Below are 20871 nucleotides of genomic sequence, written 5' to 3' on the forward strand. Positions count from 1 at the left end.
ACGAGCCAATTAGAATTAAGTAAGAGAGTTCATATGTAGTTGGACTGTATATCTTCTACCATTATAAATAAAGGGGTTACATAACTATTTAAGGACAATTAAAATTGGAGAAGAGCATTTCACAATTGGTGAAGGCATCTACAAACCGAGAGATCAATCATCAAGTGCATAGTTCTTCAACAAAGGAGTGATCAACAGAGTTCTTTTCGGAGATCAACCTGTAACAATAAAGTGCTGCTCGACGTTCTTGACGATTAAATACATTACAAGAAGGTCTGCATCGTCCTATATATGAGAAAGATGCTTCTTAAGCCCTTGAATCATGTAGAATTTGAGAGAGAGAGAGGAATCAATGGATACATAGAATTGTACTCACAAATATTTATTAATAAAATTTATTTTTTTCTTTATATTATTTTTGCTGTAGTTTATTTTTCGCATTACAATATTTGTTGCAAACAACCCCCCTCCCACTCTCTCAAAACTTAGCAAACTCAAGTTGTTAAGTTTAATAGAAAATGTGACTTTTTTAAATAAAAAATACCAGAAAAGTCCCGCCAATATCAGAAGTCGAAACACCAAAAATTGTACTAAATAAATAAAGAATAGTAGAAATTGCATCCTTAAAAGATGCACCAGTAGCACCCTCCCAAAGAGGGCGCAATGTCTTTCTTCATGCCATTCCACCAACAATGTTCTTTGATGTTTTGCTACAACCGCTGTCGATACCATAGTGGAGCTGGAAAAGAATAACTATGGACTTTGTCTCTAGGTTTCTAAGCACTCAAAAAAATCATGATGCAGTTTGGCTTATAGTTGATAGGCTAAGCAAGAGTACTCATTTCTTGGCAATCAGGATATACTACTCATTTGAACGCTTAGTAGAATTGTACATCAACAATATTGTGAGGCTACATGGGGTTCATGTTTCTATTGTATCTGACCGAGACCCGAGGTTTGCATCCAAAATTTAGGCTAGTTTGTAAGAAGCTTTGGGTATTGGGTTGAATTTTAGTATTTTTTCCGATCCTTACATAGATGGACAGTGCGGGAGGATAATATAAGTCTTGGAAAATATGTTGTGAGCCTGTATTATTGAGTTTGAAGGTAGCTGGGACAAACACTTAGCATTGATAGAATTTGCCTACAATAATAGCTACCAATCAAGCACATGCATGCCTCCTTATGAAGCTTTATACGGGAGAAAATTGGTTGGTCATGAGATTGTGCAACAAACTGAAAATAAAGTAAAAAAATGCATGTTGCAGGACCCCCACAAACTTTCGAATAGAATCATTCAAACCGTCTTCGAATTGCCTGCATTTATCCTTTTCAGCATCGATAATACCTCAAGCACAACGAGAAAGCCTGAAAAACTTTTGTCGATATTCAGCCATAGACGTACCCCTTTATTTTAAACCCATAAATTCATTGTTCTTTGCATCACGATAAGCAAGTGGAACACACTTCATGCGAAATTCTTTGACAAAATCATCCCAAGTAAGTACTAGAGGTTTTGCTTTGGCATTTGATATACTTACCCATCGGTCATGAGCATCATTTTGTAATAGTGAAATGACATACTTAAATTTGGCAACTTGTGAACACTCTAATTGCTCAAATACTCCTTTTATGCACTATTGTTCAACATAAGTAGGATCAATAGTGACTTCAAACTCAACTCCACTCATTTTTCCCATTTTCTCAAAGTTTACTTTATTAGGATTGGACATTATTTTTGCCAAGTGATAAAATAAATCAGCCATCTGTTTGAAAATGAGGGTCTGTAACAGGAGTACTATGACCCATATGAGGATGTGGTCCAACTCTTGCACCCTGATTATTTCCAACTTCAGATCCACTAGTACGAGAAAAATTAAGATCAAAAAAATATTCTCCAACCCTTCCTGTAAATGAGGTTTGGCATAAGAGTTATCTGAATCCTCACGAGTGACTTCTATAGGTCTATTAGAAAAAGAGACCATAATTTAATTCTATTAGAATTTAATTCTATTAGAAAAAGAGACCACAATTTAATTCCTACACAAGGAATATCACATTGCATTAGGGACATGTATATGGTGTATATGCACAATACACGCAATGAAGCATATTAAAAAGAAACTAGTACACTAACAAGTCACAACAATAATCCTAAAATCACAAATAAGTAATTTTGAAATATCGACAAATTCTAATTTAGGACGTACAAAATAAAATATATCTTTACTATAAAGATACGGTCAATTAATAATACAAATATTACTTTAAAGATTTTTGGGTTGTTACAACACCAAACTCTAGGAATAGATAAAAATAAAATAAAAATTAAACCTACCTTCAAATGTGAGTTCTTTTTGAATCAATTTTTTTCCTCCAAAATTGTCAATTAATCTAACAGTCAAAATTATTACTTATGTATTTGATGGAAATAAAGAGTTTTCCCTCTTCACAAAATTAAACATCAACACTGCTCAAGAGATAAATATAATGACTACTTCGAAACTCGAATCGTCTTCAAACGGATTCAAAGCGGGTCAAACTGTCGGATCTGAAAACCCGACTGACTCCCCCACAGGCCCATAATATTTCATCGCAGCAAGCGAATCGCGGTGTCTGTTGAGTTTCAGAATTCAGAGAACGAAGCAGAAGAGAATGGCGTCGGTGGTGAGGGGCATTTTCAAGTCAATCAGGGAAAAGGGCATCGGAAATTTCCTCCGGGAGGTCCGCGAAGAAGGATACCTGTTAGTTCTGCCTTTTATTCACCTAACCTCATTTTGATGTTTGCAAGTTGTAATCGGTACATGGCATGTCTGATATGCATCTTTATCGATTTGATTTCCTAAACTTAATCTAAAATCGACTATTTGTGCTGATTATTTCCATTTAACTTCCCAGTGTAAGCTCAAGGTTGAGAATTAGAGGGTAAAATAAGTATAGTTCTTTTTTTAGATTTGAAATCTCTATAGTTCTATTGTTTGATTTTGTAATTTTGTTGAATATGATTTCTTTTAGATTTGCATTAACAAGAACAATAAGATGACATTGAAATAAAATAAGTAAACCTATTAAATTGTCTGAAGTCCAAACATTTTTTAATCCCGTTAAATGAGGTAACTTTCGTTAAACTGTATCCAAAAGATGCTAAAAGCCACCTCCAGGTCAATGAACCCCGAAAATGACTCGAATTTTTGCAAACAAGGGAAGATGTACACCACATATAAATGTTCGCCTCCAGTGACCGGCAACACAAAGGCTGTTTTAACCCTAAATAGCTTCCAAAAGGGTGGAGATGGCGGTGAACCATCAGAATGTGACAACCAATACCACTCTGATGATACTCCAGTCGTTATCCTTTCAACCGGATGGTACAGTGGAGGAGATAGGTGTCTTAACTATATCACCGTAAGTGCTAATGGCAAGAGTGTGAAGGCTAAAGTTCTAGATGAGTGTGACTCTACTGCGGGATGTGATGACGAATACGATTATTAGCCTCCATGCCCGAATAATGAACTGGAGGTGACTTTTAGCTCCAGTACAATGTTTAAATGGTCTGAAAAGACGATTATAAAATATGATTCTGGTAAAATGCTGTGGTGTTTTCATTCGTCAGTCATTATTGTGCATAATGACATGTGATAAAGTTATTATAGTATATTTCCAGAAAACTTCTGATTTTTATGGGAGCTTTTATTTTTGGTGAATACAACCAGTTTCGGATTGAGGTGCAGTTGTGATTTTAACTAGCTTAAACTTATTTAGCTCTGCCCTTTAATTGACCGAAGTAAATTGGATATTATGAGCGATTGTAGACTTCCAGTATTTTGGGGCATTAACTTTTTATGTGTTCTTGGTACCGCTCATTTCATTTAAATGCTTTTCTATCATAATATCCGGAAATTTACTTGCTTTTCGCTCCGTCACCGTTGTTACCAGTTAAAAACATTTATGTTTCTTGTTTTTATGTGGTATTCATTACTCTCAAACTCTTAGCTAACTATATCTTCCATCTTTGCATTTACCAGGAACTGTCTTACTGATGGAAATCTTTTGTAAGTACCTTTTTAGCTCTCTTTCTAATGAAGTACTTTAAAAAATTGATCTACTTTTGGTGGGGATACCAGCCTTGAAATGATGAATGCATAATTGAATCGTTCATTTGTCAATGAGGGTAAAGAGTGTGTGTGGGGGGGTGGGGGGGTGTGTGTGTGTGGGGGGGGGGTGGCTTTTCATCTTTATGATATTGTTCAATACTTGTTGGAGTTTTGGCCTCGTATCGAAAAACTATTCGGTGGCCTACAGTGTTGTTTGCTGTGCTTGTTACCATCTAGACTAGAGATTATTGGTTGAGCAACTGAAAAAGCCGTTCATTCCATTTATTTGTTGTTTGGTTGCCCAAATTCTGGCTGACTTGAGCTAAAAAGATGACAGCATGGAATATGGACCATGGATTTTTCCTTTAAGATTCGTGGTTGTTGTGGAGGGATGGGCCGACGTGACCTCTTTGTTTGGCCTATTTCTTTAGCTGCTTTATAGCCCGTTTGGCCAAGCTGCAAAAATCAGCTTATTTTGAGAAGCGCTTTTTTTCAAAAGTGCTTTTCTCAAAAGTACTTTTGGTGAGAAGCAGTTTGTGTTTGGCTAATTAGTTTGAAAAGCACTTCTGAGCAACAATTAGTATTTGGCCAAGCTTTAAAAAACTGCTTCTAAGTGTATTTTTCTCAAAAGTGCTTCTCAAAAAAGTGCTTTTGGAGAGAAGCTACTTTTTTCTGCTTCTCCAAAACTGCTTCTGCTTCTCCACAAAAGCAATTTTTTTCCTTCCAAAAGCTTGGCCAAACAATTCAATTTTTGGCCAAAAGTGCTTTTGGCCCAAAAAAAGCACTTTTGGCCAAAAAGAAGCTTGGCCAAACAGGCTATTAATAGGGTGGTTTAGCAGTTTAGATTCTCTCTCTATTGTTGCGAAGTTCTTCCATAGTACTCTTTGACATACTGGACTTTCTCCTCCTCTGGCTGTGGCTTTACCTTCTGTGGGGGTTTCCACTTAAATCTTGGTGTGGTTTAATTTAATTTTTTATGTTGTTTATTGCGTTCATTTGCTTACATTATCTTTAAATTTTTCATTTTTTTTTGGGGGGGGGGGCAGGGATAGGGGAGTTATTAGTAACTAATAAAACCTTAAAGTTAGATTTGTCCAGGCTTTTACGTGTATGGATAGATTAGCACTCATATGCATGAGCAGTAGCTGTGTTTTCATTTCCCCCAGCAACGTGTTATATTGAGGTGAATAGGAACTCAACGGTCAAATACTTTTACATGCACAAAACTTCTTACCTTGACGGGCAAAGAGGCATTACTGGCTCTTTTCCCTGTCTAGTCTCATAAAATTTTCGATCTTGGACCTAAAAGTCAGTATAGTCGGCGATTGAGATTGAGTATTGACTGTAGTAGAACTTAGGAAGAAAGTAAAATCAAGAAAGCGATAGCTCTACTACTTGAATACCTATAAGTTATTACCTATCTGTAGGGCAATTGCTAGATTACCATGTCAAGGCTTTTGCATAACCCTTAAAGTATGGTTGCACTTAGACCAGGTGACATGCACCTAATAGGCACTATGCGTTGAGTTTTAAATTTTTAACCCTCAAAGTATGGTCAGCGATTGACTGTAGTAGAACTGAGGAAGAAAATGATGTTTTAGGATGTGAAGTGTACTTGAGTACCTAAGTTTTTACTTCGCTGAGCTGTAGGGTAATTGCAACATTGTGATGTCAAGGCTTTTGCTGATACTGTATCTGTAGTTGTTGCACGTAGACCAGGTGGCTTGCGCCTAATAGGCACAATAACATGAAGTCTTGATAGTGAATTAGACTTTTCACCGGTGAAGTCTTGTTTTTACATGGCTCTCCTACAATTGAAGATCATATGTCTCAAAGTGCGCAATGTATTATAAGAGACTTTTGTGATTAGTGAGTAAAATTTATTAATCTGTTTAGTACCAAGTAGGTACTGGATAGATACAAAAGTGTTTGATGGAATCATGGACTTCACATGCTAAATGAAACCAGGAAATACAGTATATATTCTGTTTACATCCTTTCTATGCCAAAGGTACAAATGCTGAAGACATTTAACTTTACAAAAGGTAAGGATAAAAGCTTATTCTCAAAGCACCTGTGGTTTCTCTCTATCCACACTGTCCAAGATATACATGATGGGGTATTTTTTTCATTTCTTCTTCAGCTCCTTCCTGATATTCTGTCCATTCCAACTGGTCATTGTGTCCTTCAAGTATAGGAAATTATCTACATTTAATTGGTTTTCATCACTTGTTGAAAGTTTTCTGTAGTTCTGTAGTAAGAGCGAAACAAGTGACGTGTGGGTTAGGCGCACGTCATGAGTTTGAAATCTACCGTAGAAAAAACCTGGTACTTAAGTGGAGAATGATAGATGGGCAGGCCCATTATCAATCAAGTTTCAAACTGTGTGCCTATGGGCCCTTGGGGATTTCTTGGTTATAAAAAAGATAATTCTGAAGTTCCATGGTGGCTGAACTAGATGCCCTCCTTAGTCCGTGTGGCTGAACTAGGTGCTCTCCTTAGTCCTTAGTATGTAATAATTAGACAATCGGTCCATTTCTTGGATGAAATGGTGGTGGAGTTAGAGCTGTTAATTGGTTAAAAGTTATTAGACAAGACAAATTTAAGGGGAATGACTTCATTGTAGTTATTGTCTGAGTTTTTAGTACTACTACTTCTCGTTATTCTTTATTTTTAGCTTGCTTATGTCATGATCATGTCAAGCAGGTCTACTTTTTGATTTCTCCCAGCTTCTTGTCTGGGTTGACTTCTTTGTTGAGGTTAATATTTTTAGGAAATCTGGAAAGCTAACTCTATTATGAAAGAAGTCCTACAAAGTCCTTTGGTGTTGTACGTGCAAATCTTGGAAAGTATTTTTTTCTTGTTTTCATAACCAGCAATAATAATACTCTCTTTCTCGACCTTAAATTTTCTCCGCAGATGCTAAGGTTTCAAGCCCTGAAGAAAATTTGCTTTGGTAGAAATGTGCTGTAACTTTAGATGTTCAACATAGAACAGCAAAACTCATATTCTTGTAATTGACTGAAAGTTTGAATTGGCTAGTTTCCCTCTTTGGTTTAAATGTTAATTTTTTTTTCATCTTGTTGCTTTCATGCTTTCGAAGCGGTATATTACATGCCTGTGTAAGAGTTCATTTGAAATGATTTGTTGTGTTCTTTTGTTGTTTAAAAACTAACTTTCTGAAAAGAAAAAAAGTTCATGTCTAAGACTCTGAGTAAGACAATATTTTCTCTGTGAGGTATCAGTGAGACAATATTGAGAGACCTTGCCACCTCTCTTTCTCATTAAAGTGATTCCTTAAATTTGCATCTAAGATAGTATTTGTTTTTTTGTTTTTGATAAGGAGAGGTAAGGTCTGTGTACACACTAAAGATAGTATTTGTTTTTGGTTTCTTGTTTCTTCTTTCTTGTTGGTTCAGGCAAACCAAGATCCACAACATAGGTGCAACACTTGTTGGTGTGGATAAAATTGGTAACAAATACTATGAGAGGCTAGGCGACGAGCAATATGGTTGGTACAGCTGCTTCCTGCTTTCCTATGTCTGAATCAGTTTGCCTACTTGTTGGTACATCTACTTGTTGTTATCTTGTTCAATGAGAGTGCCTGCAGAATGCATATTCAAGGTTACGGGTTCCCTTAAGTATCACTTAAAAGTTGAGGGTTGTGTCATTTGTTTTGTAATATCTTATGCTCCCCTTTTCCCTTAAGGCGATCAGAGGAAAGGCTTTATGTAGCCACATATAAGAATGGTTATATATTCCCCTTGTTCTAGGTAAAAAAGCAAAGACCTCTTGCACTTCATTCACTGAGTAGTTTTTGCCGCCTGCTTGCATTATCCACTAGCAAGAGTTGCTACTTTGTCCAGTCAATACTTCATGGTAACAGAACTTAGTGCGTTTCAAATAATCTGCTTCGGCATGTGCATTCTAGTGATCTTTCTTGGTAGAGGATGTTAAGGCTTGTTTGTTTCACCGTGTGAAATAACAGATTTCTACCTGGTTAAACATGCTCTTATAGGCGGTTTTTGGAAGCTTGAAAATACATTTTCATATTCTAGAGATATGTTAATCTTGTTTAAGTAACTAACTGCATAACCTTAAGAGTAAAGGTTTGGAGTCTCATCGCCCTTAATCCCCATGTATATGCAGGGAATAGTTCCTCTACCCAAATTTGAGAGACCTTTGACCTCAGTGATTTGTTTATTTTGCATTTATGATTGCTTAAGTAAACATTTTTTTGTAACATGATTATACAGGAAGACACCGGTGGGTGGAGTATGCACAGAAGGATCGTTATAATGCTTCACAAGTTCCAGCAGAGTGGCATGGCTGGCTCCATTACATCACTGATCACACCGGAGATGAAGTAAGTCCTTACAACTTCTCTTTGATGCGTACCACACCATTTCAGAATTCTTATAGTACATGCCATGCAGCTGCTATTGCTGAAACCAAAGAGGTACGGACTTGAGCACAAGGAGAACTTCTCTGGTGAAGGTGATGCATACATATATCACTCCAAGGGACACGCTTTGAATCCTGGACAAAGAGACTGGACTAGGTACCAAACTTGGCAACCCGCTAAGAAGGAATAAGTTCCAATTTTTTCAAGAAAAGCAACTTCTACAGCAGCTGGAGAGTTATATGGATATTCTGCCATGCTTCGTTAATAAAAAGCCCTTGTACTGAACCTATGGTCTTGTGTGCCATCAAATTTCAAGTTGATACACTTGCTGTAAAATTTTCTTATCCTGGATATGGTGTTTAGGTGTTGAATTGGATCCTAAATGTTGTAATGCATACTTCATACCTTCACGGGTTTAAAGTATCTGATGGTTATTTATTGAAACTAATCTATTCAGTGATGTGTGATCCCATTGAAACTGAAAATGGTGGCACGTGGTGGAAGAGCCAATGGTGATTGTGGCCATGCATGCACTGAATGTTATGACTCCTTTTGTGCTGAGTAACTGCGGAGAGTTGTTTAATAACACATGTTTTAGGCTTAATACATAGTTGATCCCCTCAGCTTGTAGACAAATTCCTTCAGCACACCCCAAAACACGAGCAATTTTGTATGCACCAACTGTTTCTCCCAATCGTGCGTATTTTACACACAGAAGAAGAGCGCGAATAGTAAAAATATTGTAAAAATTTCTCTCGGCTGCTGCTCTCTCTCATCTTACTCCCTTCATCATGTACATACTAAATTGAATATACAACAGAAAAAAAGAGTGCTCAATCAGTCTAGGTTTCAGACTCTACATTTACTTTTCAATCTTGGTTTCAGACTTTAGATTTACTTACAATGATTTTCACCAATTAAATCCAAAGAAACATTTTGATTACCTTTTTCAAGTAGCCCATGGAACCGAGAGTGAATTCACATGGAACAGGGATGTTGAAGTCTTGAGAAGCATACGAGACCTTGATTGTAATTTGCAATTGTGGCATTAAACCTATCAGTACCAGTAAAAGAAGCATCATCTTCTCTCTTTTGGACAAGCATGCCGCTGGGTCTCATTACCTGCACAGCTTCGTCGCTGCTACTGCTATTAGCTACCCCATTTATTCCCAAATATAGAGAAAAAGAAAAAAAAAAATTAGTTACATTCACTTTTGAGTAGTTGTGCCTTGATCCCTTCTTGTCTTGATTTAACATTATAGCACAAAGTTGCATAGATTATAAATAGTCATAAAACTTTTACCTTTCCTTCTACTTTGATGCATGACTTCCATTTTGTTTCAAAATATTTAGCAAATATGTGTGGAAATTTTTCTTCACTCAAAACTAAATCTTTTGGCTATTCTCACTTTTATTTCTACATTTGAGTATTTTTGAAATAATCAAATAATGTTAAATGCAGTTTCTTTCGGTCCAAATAATAAAAAAAGTAGTATCCAGAAGATATATTTTATTATTATTTTTATTGTTATTATTTGTTGCTGTATTTCAGTTGCATATACAATATTTTAGGTTTTTTGTAATTACATTTTTAATTCTCTTAATTAGTGAAAAAGAAGTTTTGTTAGTTGTGGACATACCAAGTTCAAAGAAAGCCCTAATGCAATGGTGAGGACAAAAGTTAATTAGTGCAAAGAGCAATGACAATTCAGGCATTGCACATAGTAGGATATAAAAAGTTGCCTTGATTCAGTTCCCACACCGGCAAAGCAACTATTGAGACACCGAAACTAGGAATATAAAAAGCCAAAGGAGAGACGCTCTAAAGCATACCTTTCTCGGCCTTTTGGCTAAGATCAAGTGTAGTATCTGTTCTTATCAGTTTAATATCTGATATGTGGGCCATCGGTCTACACGATATTAACTCAATTGTTTAAGGGGGAGAGTCTATTAAGGTAGCTTGCTATCTGGGCTCTCGCGCGTCGCCTATGCGTTGCAGTACAGCATGGGCCTGGCGCACCCCACCAAATCAGTTCAATCTTTAGATAACTGTCGTGGCCCAATGGCCCAATATGATTGTGCATTGTTAGGCATTTACATAATTTAGCTGAGCTTGGGGGACTTAATGTGTCTTTTTAATTAGGTATGGACTTAAATAAATATTTTTGAATTTGAGGTCACAAAAAGTAAGAATTATTACTTTTTGAAAATACATAAATTGGGATTTGACGGAGTTAATTGATGTTCAAAACACATAATTAAAAATATATAAATTGAAATAGAGGGAGTTAGTTGATGTTCAAAATACATATTTGTGTTAATTGCTACCGTAATTTTGGGTGTTGTTATGTGTAGTTAATTGTTGGTATGTACATTTCTTTACTGAACTAATATCTGTCAATTTGAAAATTATTGACTGTATGTTTACATTTCTTTATCGAACTAATAGCTGTCTATTTGTTATCGAATTAGAGAATTTGTCGGTTTTTAATAAAATAAAATAACAATAATAATAGGCTCCACTAGTGATTTGTTTTTTTACAAATTTTCAGGATTTAACAAAGAACTTCAAAAAAATAATAAAAATAGAGGAAGAAGTAAACAAAGAAGGAAATTATTTCTTGATGTGGTAATTATTCTATTAAATTAACCTTTATGCATTTTCTCAATTTTCTGTTAAGTTGAATAGCAACGTTGCTCTCTTATTGGCCGCTCCTTTGAAATTAGTCATCTCCCTTGTACTGCTTTCTAATTTCTATTAGATATTCTCAATTCTTTCACCTAACTTTTCCAGAATTTAAACCACTAACATAAGAAAAAGAGTAAATACAGTTAGCTTCACATACTCTAAGCTGTGAGCTTACATCTTCAAATTCGCCTTCTCTAATGGCGACAGCCAGCGATCCCGAGCAGCCGATTGTCTCATTCACTGACAAGGTCTTTTAATACTTTGTATATTTGCTGTAACATGTTTTTATCCGTTATTTGGGGAAAGCGTTGAGCATTTTTTTTTGATTGTGAATTGGTGTAGGGTGAGATTAACAACGTGCGAGAGCCACTTCTAAAAGGAGAGCACCATCCTGAGAACTACTCAATACGTTCCGCAATACTTCCGTGAGTATCTACTGATTGAATCCACTTTGTAATCTGAGCCATCAAATTTAATTTAAACATTGTAGTCACCATTTGGAAAGCACCGGTAAGGGGCGTGCTTTTAGTAGATTCTGGAATTGTTTAGTCAATTTCTTGGTAATTCAAATAATATGTATAACTTATAATATGAATTTTGGCTCAACAACAATCCTCTATTAGGGTATCTTAACTATCTATACAAAAGGGAACATTCTCTTTAAAATTTGGATTTGTTAAGTCATCCTTTGCTGTAATTCGGCATATTGTGATATTGTTGGCAAGATAGATATCGGTCTTTATTCTCAGATATGAATTAATCAGATGATCCAAATGAAAAAAAAAATCTGATGCGTTTTAAGAAGAAAAAAGAAAGAAAATTTCTGGCTTCAAAGTGTTAGCGTTCGGTTATATTATACTGAAAATTGTACACGGCCCGACGGCCAGTTGCTAAGGTTTAGCATTCCAGAATTAGAAGGAAAAGAAAATTAGGATAGAAAAATACTTATTACTTTATTCTCTTCTGGGTCCTATGTTGATTAGCTTAGTAGAGAGACTTATTCTTTTCATCTTTTCCGTCTGAATACATTATGATAAGTTGATGAACGATTTCCAGATTTCTGTTTCCTGCTTTTGGAGGACTGCTTTATGGTTATGATATTGGAGCCACATCCTCTGCTACAATTTCCATAGAGGTATCTTCTTTCCTTTGACCTAATAAAGAGTCCCTGTGATTTGTTATAACTGAAAAAAAAAATAAAGAAGTCTAAGGACACTGTTTTATAAAATAAAGATTTGTTATAGGACTGTTCATAAGAGCCTTTCTCTAGTGAGTTAGTGTAAAAGGAGAAGAGAACTGATATTGTAGGAAACAGATTGAAGTCTCAGCGTTGGTTCCAGAAAGTAGGAAAAAGACTGAACTTGACATTTTTATCTGTCTTTCCGGTTACAAGAGTGGGACTTGAGGGGTCACCGAACCCCGTAAAATTCAGCAGAAATCTTGTATATGTGTATGTGTATACTTTGAAATGATTAATTTAAATCACTTGACAACCTGAACATAAAAGCATTTAAGGGGCACTGGTTGAGCAGAATACAGGTGCCCCCGTCGCGTTAAAATCCTGGTTCCACTTTTGCCGGTTACCCTGTTTCTATTTTCCAGCACATGGTAGTTTGTGATATCTTTTTAAGTTTATTTTCAATTTAGATCAGGCTTTGAACATCGTGTATCTCAAGGTCTTTGCTGATGCAAAGATGTTGATAGTCATAGAAATGCATCAACTTGAATTGCTTGTTTTTCTTCAACGACAGCTATAGATATTTTTTACAGTTTCAAGTTAATCTGGAAAAGTCATCAAATGATGCTGATGGTGATCCTTTTAAATGCACCCAACTGTTGACGGTTCATAATATTTGCTTGTCACATACGCTATTGTTATTAGTTCTGGTATATAGAAGTTATGGCTTCTAATTGGTCACCTTGGATATATTCTGCAGTTGGCTCATTAATTAAAAAAAACAGCTTTTAACATGTTAATGTTGCTTATATTCTGCAGTCAGCTACATTTAGTGGAATTTCTTGGTATGACTTGTCTTCGGTGCAACTTGGTCTCGTTGTAAGTCTTCCCTTTTCTTGTAAATCATATGTGCCTTCTTCTGTCAGAGCTTCGGAAAGATCTTATGTTTGCTGATTGTCACAGACTAGTGGCTCACTGTATGGTGCTTTAATTGGCTCAGCCGTTGCTTTCAAAATTGCTGACTGGCTTGGTTAGTTTTTCTATTGATCACAATTGGTGTCACATTTCAAATTGTGACTGAAACTACTTAATTAATTTGCAGGGAGAAGAAGGGAGTTGATTGTGTCTGCTTTGTTCTATTTTGTTGGAGCTCTGGTAACAGCATTTGCTCCTGTCTATGTTATTATGGTAATTGGGCGCCTGCTGTATGGTGTAGGAATTGGACTGGTAAGATACTGCAACGTCTTTAACCTTCTCTTTCCATTTTATTTTTTCTACCAGGGGTCTTCATATTTTCACCTTTGAATTGAGATGGTGCATTCTCAGGCACGTGAGTCCTTCCACTTGTTTATATCTCCTTTAAAAGTTGTCTACTGTTTACCATTTTCTTTATTCTCTGAGGTGTCTTTCTACTTTCCCTGAACTCTACCTGGTGCTTTCACATACATGAACCTCTCCCTTCTATTGTTCTTCTTTATGAGTTGTCTCCTGATTATACTCCTGAACACAGAAATGCACTCTTTTATCTTCCTTTCTTCCTGTTTGATTTGGCGAGGCAACAATTACAGTAGGCCATCAAGGTCAAGTCAAGAATTAAGGAGTAGTAACCGGAAAAGTATTTCGGGAATCTACTTCTTTTTAAAGACCCAACTTGCAAACTGATTGCTCCATTTTCTCCTTCTGTTCCATGGTAGGCAATGCATGCTGCTCCCATGTACATTGCTGAAACGGCTCCAAGCCAGATACGAGGACAGCTGATTTCTCTTAAGGAGTTCTTCATAGTTTTTGGGATGCTAGTAAGTACTACATACTTGACTGAAAATTCTGGTTGGTCTATACGGCCATTAATGTAGAGGAAGTTGCACTTTGGATCTATAAGTATATTTCATGGTATTATTATTTGTTGTACTGGGCTCTTTTCAAGTGTGGAAAGCTGTCATTTGTAGGTTGGATATACAGTTGGAAGCCTTCTGGTAGAAACTGTTGCTGGTTGGCGATATATGTATGGAGTTAGTGCCCCTTTAGCAGTTATTATGGGAATTGGAATGTGGTGGCTTCCTTCGTCGCCCAGGTGGATTCTTCTATGTGCTATACAGGGGAAGGGTGAGTTGCAGGGTTTAAGAGAGAAGGCCATATGTTGCTTGTGCCAGCTTAGGGGAGCAGCAATTGGTGATTCAGCACCTCGTCAAGTAGATGACATTCTGTCCGAGCTTTCGCAGCTAAGCGAAGAAAAAGAGGCTACAATAGGTGAAATGTTGCAAGGAAAATGCTTGAAAGCCCTAACAATTGGTGCTGGACTAATCTTGTTTCAACAGGTAACTATATAACTAATAGCTTCATTACCATTCCACTAACAATGATCTAACTGTGTGCTCACATCTTTTGCTTTCCACTTGGCAGATAACTGGGCAACCAAGTGTCTTGTATTATGCTGCAAAAATTTTTCAGGTACACTTGCGAAATAGGTGAAGGTTGCTAAATGCTAATGCTGTTCTTATATCACTTTCTCTTTTTCGCGCCATTCTAACTTATCATACAATGACAGGATGCTGGATTTTCTGCAGCAGCTGATGCTACAAGAGCTTCGGTTTTCCTTGCGCTGTTGAAGGTGGTTTCTTGAGGGAGATCGTTTTCTTTCTCTTTCTCTTTTAACCTTGTTCTTACCTGGAAAAGAATGAAAAAAACAAGATGTCCACTCAGGTGGTAAAGGACACTGTTTTAAGTAATACGTATTATTTTTGGTAATGTCAATTTGCAACTTCCTGTGGTGTTAAGTGGATAAAATACTTGCATTCGAGGTTTGTTCAGAACATCTTTGCAAAGTTGATGCAGCAACACTCATTGATGTAGAAATAATGATAATAGTCGTACTAGTCTAGCTTTTCCTTTTGGCTTTGCTTCCTCTGTGGCTCTGTGCTAGTTATCCTGTTTGCTTTTATGGGATATTGCTGCTAGTTTCAGTTAACTTTTGCTACAGCATTAGAATGACCCTACGGTTCCTTTTTTCTCACCATGTTCAGCTCATTATGACTGGAGTAGCAGTTGTAGTTGTTGATAAGCTTGGGAGGAGGCCTCTGCTTCTTGGAGGTGTGTCTGGGATTGTAAGTGCTACACCCTCTGTTTCATTTTATATGTTTGACTGGACAACTGAGTGTTAGATGTTAATTTGACTTGTGTATAGAGGTAGTAAAAAGTATTAAATTAATGGTATCTGGTTTGAAAAACATTACTATATATTTAAATGTATTGGAATTCTAGAGAGTAGTGAAACTCTGTATTAAATGATATTTGAAGGAGAGTCTTGGCGTAACTGGTAAAGTTGTTGCCATGTGATCAGGAGGTCACGGGTTTGAGCCGTGGAAACAACCTCTTGAAGAAATGCAGGGTAAGGTTGCGTACAATAGACCCTTGTGGTACGGCCCTTCCCCGGACCCCGCGCATAGCAGGAGCTTAGTGCACCGGGCTGCGCTTCGCTTTGATATTATTAATGGAATGTTGTCAAACATTCAGGACCGTGTCAAAATGAGAAGTGTCATGTAAATTGAAATGGAGTGAGTATTAATTATATTAGTTTATGATTTCGTGGATTTGACAGGTTTAACCTAAGATAACTTACTTCCAAAGAAGCAACTTCACAACAATCAATGTTAATTTTACTGAAGCTCCCACAAATCATGTATTCTCTGCAGGCAATATCACTTTTCCTCTTGGGATCATATTACACTTACCTGGGTAATGTACCAGCCGTGGCTGTTACTGCCCTGCTACTGTATGTTGGCTGTTACCAGGTAATTCAAGCTTTATTTCTTTCAATATTTGTGCTTGAAAGTGCTACAATAGATTTGTTTGAGTGAGTCCAACTTTTGGCTATACAGTGCGAATGACATCATGATTTTTTACACATTTTATTAGCTGCAGTAACTGTAGATTTGTGTTATCTTTTGAAGAGTAAGCAACAACCTTTGCTCATCTTTAACCCCGCTGGTATAATGAAAATTATTTCTTTGGACATTGTGAATGTCCGCTACTTTAAAAATTCAGTGGACCGTGAAAATAGTCAAATCTTATTGGTAACTGGGATTGAAACGGTTTGTTGGGAGAAGCTTCTTCTTTTAATTGATCTTATACTAGCAGAGCTTATGAAAAGGAAAAAGGTAGGAGATCCTTTTGACTGTTACACACCATCGTTTCACAGATCTTGAAATTAGGTCATAGATCAGTAGAAGAAAAAGCATCTGAAAATTATTCACTGGGGTACTAGAAAGTAATTTTTAATCCAGCATTGGCTTACCTAAGAATTATGTTATAGGAATAAAAGAAGGAAAGTTGGGGCTTTGTTGAGTATGTTTCCATGAGTTCGTGCCAAAATCATAGTCTCCCTCGAATCTTTCTCTCGCTAGTCTTTTGTGTATCAATTGAAGTTCTGACAAATCTTTTCTATTATTAATCTGCTATGTATATGTCCATGTCCAAAAAGTGAAGAACATTTGGACGAAGGGTCTGTAAGACTTCTTGCATTCTTTTCTGAGGTACTAATTTGCAAGAGGTTGAAAATCTAAAATAGTAGTACTTCCTGGATTGTTCCCAAAAGAAGTGAAGTCTTGGACATACTTTTTGAGAGAAGAAACAAATAAAAAGGAAAAATGAAAGAGTTTACTATGGTGTATTGTCAGTTCCAAGATAACATCAGCAGTTATTTCTGTGATTTTCTGTGTTTTTTAGGTTTTAGGAATTTTTTGTAAAATATTATAGCCTATGGTTTTCTAAACGACCCTCTTGCCTTTTTTCATTTCTTCTTTTGTCTTAATTATAACATTCCTTGAGCCACCAAAAAAAATAAAAAATTCTACGACATCTCTATCCAGCTTCTTTTGTTTTTTGAGCTAGACCAAGTATTGCTCTGACATTTTGAAGTCATCTTTTGCAGTTATCATTTGGTCCAATTGGTTGGTTGATGATCTCAGAGATCTTTCCCTTGCGCGTTAGAGGTCGAGGGTTGAGTATTTCAGTTCTTGTGAATTTTGGTGCAAATGCACTAGTGGCATTTGCTTTTTCTCCTCTTCAGGTACCGAAAACTCTTTAATTTTCTAAATGGTTATTTTTGCTAAATGGTCTGTTATAGAATTCCCTTAAAAGCAACGTGAGGCATGCTATTGTCAATTCGTTCGAGGATTTTTTTTAATTATTATTTTAAGCCTAATCTTGATAAGATAAGAGATGAAAAGGATAGAGGGTGTTAAGGAATATAGCATATGACTTTCCAAGAGTACCAATTTCAAATATCTGGTTTTACCCTCTATCCGGGAAGAAAAGGATAGAGGGTGAAACCAGAGGCTTGAAATTAGTACTCTTGGAAAGTCGTATGCTGTATTCCTTTATCATACAGAATTAATAGTATCCATTTAAGATGCAATTAAGGCGTCTCTTTTGCCTGTCATGCATAGGATTAAAATATTTTGTTTTATCCTGGAATATCTTCAAGCTTATTATGTATTTGAATGTGCAGATATTGTACACCCTCTAGTTCTAACAGATTGTATTCTAAATAGTTAAGTTAATGATTTGACAATAGTGGGTCTATTAGGTGCTAATTCTGGTACTATCTCATGGTCAGAGTACATCTTCTTCTGCTGATTAGAATCTGTGTTAGTGGTTGAGCTTTCGGACTTCACTTGTCTTTTTTATTTTGGAAATTCTCTCAAAAGAACACATAAATTGAGTAGCGATTACAATATATTAATCAATCATACGTTAATCCAGAACTAATAGGGGTAGGTTACATGAATCTATTTTGGGGGCACATTTCAATTCAATAGTCAATACTGAATCAGGTTCTTCAATCTCTAAAAATTTACTAAATGGGGTTCTTAAAACTAGTTAAGCTCTAACTCTTACATTTGTCCCTGCACTAACTTACAAGTCTAATATGACTCCTGACAAACACCATAAGTGATTAAATGTACGAGTCCATCATGATACCGGATAAGATTAAGATTTTAGTAACAGTAACCGGATCGTGTGCATCAGAATTAATATTAAGCAGAGGATTATTTTTCTTTGTTAGATTGAAGATGTATGAGGGACCAATAGAAGAACATAGTTAGCACCTTAAGGAATCATGGTTTATGATTGTTAAAGGATAAAAACCGTAGGGTATCCCCTACGCAAGTATAATTGCACTAGATAGTTTGGTCTAGCACCCAAATTCTTTATTGCTTGGAGACAACATAATTCCCACTGGTGAGTTTATATCATCTAGAAGTGGTGATGTAATTTGTTCAAACAAGTTTAAGTCATCTAGCTGTCCATCTTAAGTTGACAAGGTACTGGTGGATTGAGTATTCAAGGCTATTCTACCCTTGTTCCATCATATGTTTCTTTTAAGTCTGGCATTATTTGGCCTTTGAAATGGATGTCATTTAAAAAAATCAACTACGAGCCAGTAACAAATAGGTCTTTGAGAAACTATATTTTTTGTTACTCCTAATTGCAGGTCTTACTGGGGGCGGGAACTGTTTTCTTTATCTTTGGTGGCATAGCTGTTTTATCTCTTCTGTTCATCTTCTTCATCATACCAGAGACAAAAGGGCTTACTTTGGAAGAGATTGAGGCCAAATATCTCTAGAACAGATCGGACTAGTTCATTTCCGTACTTGAATTTGTCTCCTTGTCACAGTACCCGGGGCAATCAAGTTGTTTGTAAATGCTCCTACACCAGTATACGAAATGGAGGGCTTGTGATTAGCCTAGTTGTGTATTGCATCATAAATGTATTATTGTCATTAATAATGGGTCACTATTTTGTACAAAAAGAGAAATATGGCAAGAATATTGTTCTAATGTGTTGTTTATCTTGATCCCCACTTTGGACATTCTTTCAGCATAAGTATATTCTCGAATGTTTCGGTGTACTTTTCTCTATTGCCGTTGTCGTATCTACCATTCATAAGATGTTATATCTTGAATATTTTGGATTGGTGAATTTTTCATTTTAAAAAGAGATCATAATAACTTAATGAACTAAACTAAAATGGTCAAAAAAACGCAGAGGCTATTATTTGCTTTTAGCTGCGGGAAATATTGTTTCGACCAAACCATATGCAATAGGGAGTGCCATGATGATTAATGACAGAAGTCTTTCTGTATTAAAAACATTTATCATTTTTGTTAATAGAAATTTAATTCGATCACAGATTACGTTTAAGTTTTACCTAAATTTAATACCCAAAAGCTATAAAATACAGAAGTTTAAGAGCCCGTTTGGATTAGCTGATATAATGTAGCTGATAAACATTAGGTGCTGATACTTATTTAATAAATAAGCAGTTACGTGTTTGGATACAAGTGCTGAAATTGATAATAAGCTGCTGCAGTATTTGATAAAAGAAAGTGTTGATAAGATTAAAATGATTTAAATAACCTTATAATTGTTTACACTTATAAGAGCGTAATTTCTTCAAAATTTTAGATTCCAGACCGATTCAAATACAAAATATTCTATTTGTCATTTTATTTTAAATACAACTATGCTTAGATAAATAATTTTTATGATAAATATAATTTATTTTATGATAAGCATATAATTATAAGTTATAATAATTAATAAAGTGACAAAAATTTCTCAGTAAAAAATAAACCTAAATAGGACAAAATATTTGAAGAGAAACAAACACTATCTTCATCACCACAACACTTAGAAAGCAATACACCAAAAATTTTGATATGTCCTCATTTATTACATACAGTTCAAAGATTAATGCACATACACATAGATACAAATATGCAATGGAATAGAGAATTTGCTTCTCTTAAATAGTCAATGAGAATTCAAGACTTGAAGAGGTGGGGGTTTAGGTTGAAACAATACTTGAGGCCGTGAGTATTGATGTAAGAGTTTTTTTCTAAAAAAGAATATTTTAAGGATAAAATAGTAAAAATCTTGGTCAAACTTAAAGTGCTTATAAGCTAAAAATTTCATAGATGGGGGTGACCAGCTTATGACTTTTGGCTTATTTTTGACTTATAAACACTGTTAACTTTATCAAACGCGTAGATAAGTCGAAAAGTGCTTATAAGCTAGACCAACTTATAAGCTTAGCCAAACATCACCAATCGAAAATCACTATTCATTACTCCCTTCGTTTCAATTTATGTGAACCTGTTTGACTGGGCACTGAGTTTAATAAAAAATGAAGACTTTTGGAATTTGTGGTCCTAAACAAGTCAAAAAGGGTCCCAGAGTATTTGTGTGGTTATAAAAACTTCTCATTAACGGTAAAATTATAAGTTTAAGCTAAATTGTTTCCAAATTTAGAAAGGGATCATTCTTTTTGGAACAACCCAAAAAGAAAATAGATTCACCTAAACTGGAACGCAAGGAGTATATTATTGCGAAAATCTCACTTTATAACTATTAAGTCCAAACTATTTACCTTTTAATACCCATGCCCAAACTATTTACCCTGCCTACCCAGTCGGCCCAATTTATTTACCCGGCCCCCATATT

The 20871-nt window shown here is 35.8% G+C and overlaps 2 protein-coding genes and 1 non-coding gene across 3 annotated transcripts; all 3 read left to right on the top strand.

Annotated features, from left to right (window-relative positions):
• The first annotated feature begins 2445 nt into the window (after positions 1 to 2445).
• LOC107789341 (putative NADH dehydrogenase [ubiquinone] 1 alpha subcomplex subunit 12) lies at positions 2446 to 8943 on the top strand. The gene is made up of 5 exons (XM_075255646.1): positions 2446 to 2744; positions 4026 to 4052; positions 7514 to 7605; positions 8351 to 8460; positions 8531 to 8943. The coding sequence occupies exons 1-5, from the start codon at positions 2656 to 2658 to the stop codon at positions 8687 to 8689; spliced, it is 477 nt and encodes a 158-aa protein (XP_075111747.1). The 5' UTR covers positions 2446 to 2655; the 3' UTR covers positions 8690 to 8943.
• Positions 8944 to 10328: 1385 nt separating this feature from the next.
• Positions 10329 to 10524, top strand: LOC142182435 (U2 spliceosomal RNA). The gene has a single exon (XR_012711264.1). It is a non-coding gene; the product is annotated as a U2 spliceosomal RNA (small nuclear RNA).
• LOC107789343 (D-xylose-proton symporter-like 2) lies at positions 10329 to 19290 on the top strand. The gene is made up of 14 exons (XM_016611137.2): positions 10329 to 11436; positions 11531 to 11613; positions 12245 to 12323; positions 13185 to 13244; positions 13329 to 13395; positions 13468 to 13592; positions 14060 to 14161; positions 14312 to 14680; positions 14766 to 14813; positions 14911 to 14973; positions 15386 to 15466; positions 16055 to 16153; positions 17293 to 17430; positions 18859 to 19290. The coding sequence occupies exons 1-14, from the start codon at positions 11386 to 11388 to the stop codon at positions 18988 to 18990; spliced, it is 1497 nt and encodes a 498-aa protein (XP_016466623.1). The 5' UTR covers positions 10329 to 11385; the 3' UTR covers positions 18991 to 19290.
• Positions 19291 to 20871: the final 1581 nt, after the last annotated feature.

Source organism: Nicotiana tabacum, chromosome 6 (genome assembly GCF_000715075.1).
Source record: "Nicotiana tabacum cultivar K326 chromosome 6, ASM71507v2, whole genome shotgun sequence".
Classification (NCBI taxonomy): domain Eukaryota; kingdom Viridiplantae; phylum Streptophyta; class Magnoliopsida; order Solanales; family Solanaceae; genus Nicotiana; species Nicotiana tabacum.